Source organism: Sinocyclocheilus rhinocerous, unplaced genomic scaffold, assembly GCF_001515625.1.
Source record: "Sinocyclocheilus rhinocerous isolate Xijiao unplaced genomic scaffold, SAMN03320098_v1.1 scaffold1568, whole genome shotgun sequence".
Taxonomy (NCBI): Eukaryota; Metazoa; Chordata; class Actinopteri; order Cypriniformes; family Cyprinidae; genus Sinocyclocheilus; species Sinocyclocheilus rhinocerous.
In genome coordinates this window covers 471,639-476,528 of record NW_015660888.1, presented here as the reverse complement: position 1 = coordinate 476,528, position 4,890 = coordinate 471,639, and the positions used below count along the sequence as shown (strand labels likewise).

The 4,890-nt window shown below is 34.3% G+C and overlaps 1 protein-coding gene across 1 annotated transcript in view; it reads left to right on the top strand.

Moving 5' to 3' along the window:
- Window positions 1-4,890, top strand: part of LOC107725813 (dual 3',5'-cyclic-AMP and -GMP phosphodiesterase 11A-like) — a 55,419-nt gene that overhangs the window by 21,143 nt on the left and 29,386 nt on the right. The window contains exons 5-6 of the mRNA XM_016535213.1: window positions 639-771; window positions 3,444-3,519. Of these exons, the coding sequence (XP_016390699.1) occupies window positions 639-771; window positions 3,444-3,519 (209 nt within the window). The remainder of the gene's footprint in view (window positions 1-638; window positions 772-3,443; window positions 3,520-4,890) is intronic.

Below are 4,890 nucleotides of genomic sequence, written 5' to 3'. Positions count from 1 at the left end.
AAGGAGGGGGCTTTGTAGAAAACGAAGCGTTTGAGAGAGGCGGGGCATAGAGGACCTACAATAATGTACAGTATTTGAAAAATAATGTGTTTTTTGAACATTAAAGCATGTCAACATATTCTGTTACACCAAATACACAAAATAATGATCTTTAAAAAAGCATCATATGACCCCTTTAATTGTATTGAATGTGCACTTGTAATGTACAGTACTTCAAATCTTAAAAGTATGTATACTTTTAAAAAATGTACTTGCAGATAAATGTACTTGCTTCAAATATTCATGAAATAAAAGGAGAATATTAATGATTGAAAACTGAAAAAGAGAGAGTTTCATGACTATTTCTTAACACACTTAAGTACACTTTTAGAGAATTCACTTATGTCAAATTTGAAGTTTTACTTCAAAGTAAGTGTAACTTTTGTTGTTTTAAAGAAGTACACTTATTTTGCTGTGTTGACATCAAACTAAAGCACGTGTAATGTCCTTGATTATAATAACTTAATTAATGTGTTACTGAACTGTTTTTAGTACTCTCCTTTTTTCTCTAAGCCGAAGTATGAGCAATAGTAATAGTACTGGTTGTCTTGGGTTTGTACATAGCAGCACATGTCACTTCCTCTTTGTCTTATCCACAGTTTCAAGGACAGCATGGAAAAATCATCCTATTCTGACTGGCTGATTAATAACAGCATTGCAGAGCTGGTCGCCTCCACTGGGCTTCCTGTGAATATCAGCGATGCCTACCAAGACCCACGCTTCGATGCTGAAGTAAGATCCCTAAACAACAATAAATAAATGAATACAATTGGAATAAAAAAATGAGTTCAGTATATTTAAATTCAGTAGCAGATATTGTAGCCTATAAAATGACGTAAGCGTGGCTGATGTTTGGCTTCCCATTAAAGGAGTTTTCTGGGTTAAAAACAACATAACTCTATTACCATTGTAACTTTTACATTTTTTAGATGGTTTTTACAATGGAAGATTATGGGGAAAATGCACCAGAGGGTTTAAAAGCAGACATGTTGTTTGTTAAATGATATATAAAATATGTTGTTTGTCATTGACAAATGATCTATAAAATTTTATTCTGGGCAAATGAACTTCTGGTTATGTGCTAATGATGTATTTCCTGGGTGCAGCTGCTCCATGTAAACAGTACTTAACCATTGAGAACTGTGAGTGCCAGTTAAAATCAATTATTAATTCTAAAATTAAATTATATATAAATAAGCCACTTTCACATTGACAAAATAATTTATTATTTTATTGGTACATTCAACTAACATTTTAAATAAACGGTTATTAAGAAATATGTATTTATTTGTCATTTTGAAAAATGATTTATTATTTACATTATTTAATTAATAAATTGATCATTCATTCATTCATTTTTAAGTGACACTTATGGTACCGGAAACCGCTGTTTCTGCCGCTCCAGAAGCACCTCCTGCTGGCAGAGAATGAATTTGCATTTCCAATAAGCCAGTCTGCAGCAACATGGTTTTTTTGTTGTTGCTCACTCTTTTTTTCTGTTTTCTGCAGCAACTCTGAGCACTTTTCATATTCTTTATCCTTGCTGAAGCACTTTTGTTTCATTTTATAAGAATAATCAGCCTATGTTATAGTTTAAAGTTAAAGGAACACTCCACTATTTTTGAAAATAAGTTCATTTTCCAACTCCCCTAGAGATAAACAGTTGAGTTTTACCGTTTTCGAATCCATTCAGCCGATCTCCGGGTCTGGTGGTAGCACTTTTAGCTGTAGCTTAGCATAGATCATTGAATCTGATTAGACCGTTAGCATCTCGCTCAAAAATGACCAAAGAGTTTCGATATTTTTCCTATTTAAAACTAGGATATTATGTTAGTACACGATGTAACTACAGAAGAGTCAAGTTTTAAATAGGAAAAATATAGAAACTCTTTGGTCATTTTTGAGCGAGATGCTAACGGTCTAATCAGATTCAATGATCTATGCTAAGCTACAGCTAAAAGTGCTACCGCCAGACCCGGAGATCGGCTTAATGGATTCGAAAACAGTTTAACTCTAGGGGAGTTGGAAAATGAGCCTAATTTCAAATATAGTGGAGTGTTCCTTTAAAGATATTAACATTAATAAGGTGAGTCTGAGAGTCTTATGTTTATTTGACGGTGATTTCACATTTCTTGTTTGTATGAAGGTTAAATACAAATAAAAGTTTAACATGAATTTATTTGTGCTGTTTTTATTTCTAAAATATTATATAGTTTTATAGGAGGAGGTTTCATTTACTTTTTTTTTGAAGTTTGTAGGAACAGACATCCATTTTGGGCGTTCTTGGCAGTTTTTCTGAGGCTTTTTTTTTTTTAAATATTGTTCATATCGATATTGGAATTATATCGTATCAACCAAAATTAAGAAATATATCATGATAAATTTTGGCCATATCGGCCAGCCCTAGCTTATTCATTTGTTCCCTTATTTTCGGTAAATTGTGGCCACGTTGTACTAATTTGTTCCCTTGTTTTAGTTAATGTGAAAGTCAGTCACAGACTTAAACAAGTTTTAAAAGCAGTACTTTCACACCAGCCCTTATTCTGGGTCAATTTGACCCAAACATATTTTTGTGTTGTCAGAAATACTGGTTAACCTAGGAATTTTTTTTCTTCTCTTGAAATTGTGTGGCTATTTCCCATTAGGGTCATGAACATGCCTGCAAAATTTCGACACTGTGAGGTGTTTTGGAATGTGTGTACAAAATTCAACTATGTTCTAATGGTATTTACATTCATGCATTTGGTGGACGCTTTTATTTGAAGAAATGTATGCTGCATTGAAAGCATGAATTTCTATAAGTTCATGCATGTGAATTTTGTTGGTAATCTAACCCATGATCTTGCTAAAGCCATGTTCTACAGTTTGAACTGCTGGAAAGAACACAAAAAACCAGACAGCTAGAAAATATTCATAAATTGTTTGTTGGAGTGTTGATTTTTCCTTACTGCACCTTTAAAGGTTTACACACTTAGACTCCAGTTAACATCATAACAATCATACCAGAATTTTAACATAATAAAAGGGCTAGTCTAAGTCTCACACTATATATTGTTGCAGTGTTGTCGATGTAAAAATATACATTTTAACTTTAGAATTGAGGGACTAGTCGAAATTGTATTCTGTGGTAATGGACAGCATATTACAGATGCTACAGAAAGAGTTGTCTTTAACCCAGAATCTTCCTTAAAACAGCATGATTAAAGATGAGAGAGACTTCTGCTCTGCATAAGACCTTGGACCTCTGTCGGCTCTTGTGTGTCTTAAAAATGCCAGCAGCACAAGTTTATATAACACTGTGTCTTCAGATGATCTCATATTTTTGCTCACTTCTCCTCACATGTTTATAGTCAGATCATTTGGTTTTTGATATGGTGACAAGTGTTTGTTTGTAATCTTTTCAGGCAGATCAGTTCTCTGGCTTCCATATTAGATCTGTCCTGTGTGTCCCTATCTGGAACAGTAACCACCAAATCATAGGTAAGTTATCCAGTTAATTGCTGATGTTTCACTACATATAGTATGTACTGATGTTCCCTGATCTGCTCTGTTGTACTATGTTGTGTGCTAGAATTCAGTGATGTGTGTGAGTAAATGGAGGACAAACATGAATACATGATAATGTCTGGGGGGGAGGACTCTGTCAGGGACCGAAAGTCATTATGAGTAGAAGCAGCCAGTAGAAGCAGAAGTCAAGGATGTCTTCATTCAAAAGATTTCTCTCTCCCCCTCTTGCTCACTTTCTTCATCACTGCCGTAGTTTCAGAACCAGTTTTCCTTTCTCTCAAATCATGCATAAAGCCAGTGTGGAAACATTTCAGCACTATGAGAAGAGAGAAAGATTTAGTGCAGAAACCTACATTTTTTTGTGCAGAAATCACTCTTTCTCTTCAGAAGATCCCTGGAGTCCCCGCTCTCACTCCCAAGGCTTTAACCACAGAACACTCTTACATGGCAAGAAAAGTTTATTAAATTAGAATGAATAAAAAAAAAAACTTTGGGAGGGGTAAATGCCAAAACAAATGACAAGAAACAAAACTAACTACCGATTACAAACTAACCTAGAAAACAGATTACAAATAAAATACAAAATCTTCCCTCCCTGCTGATTTACAGCCATATCGCACTGCTACTTGTGTAATATTGCTTACTCAGAGTACTAGTTACTAGTTACTTTTTAGCCGGCGATATTTAATGAATTACCAAACAATATTCATTCATATCAAAGATATACGTATGTGGATAATAGCTACTTTGAACAAAACCCACTTTTATCTTATTGACAAAGTATGTGAATTAGTGGCCATGATACAGGAAAGTGGTTAAGAATATCTGCTTGTTACGTCTGGCATCACGCTTCACCACTTCTGGGTCCTAACGCTCTGCCAAACATGAGACACACAAGAAACACTGCTTTCATGACACTGGTTATACAAATGAGGGTCTGAAGCATTTCTCCCGAAGCCGTCAAACTGACGTCATCAGAGCGAGAACGCCAATCCAGAGTGGAAGCCAATATTCAGTTTTTGATTAAAGATTACGACTGAATTTTTTTCAGTGTATTGACTTGCACGGTTCAATTGATCACCACAAGACTAGTAATGTGCACTAAAAAGTAAGTAGGGTCATTTTTGATTTCATGACGACTAATCATTTTCAATACCATTGGCAAAACAAACACATACTACTGTATACTGCCATATAGATATTTTAATATTTAAATTTTTTTGCACATCCATTTTTTCAAGGCAATCATTATTTCAAGCTTTGAAATTGGTTTAATCCAAGTCTTCTAAAAAGACACATTCGCTTTATATGATGAACAGATTTTAATATAGGCTTTTATTTACA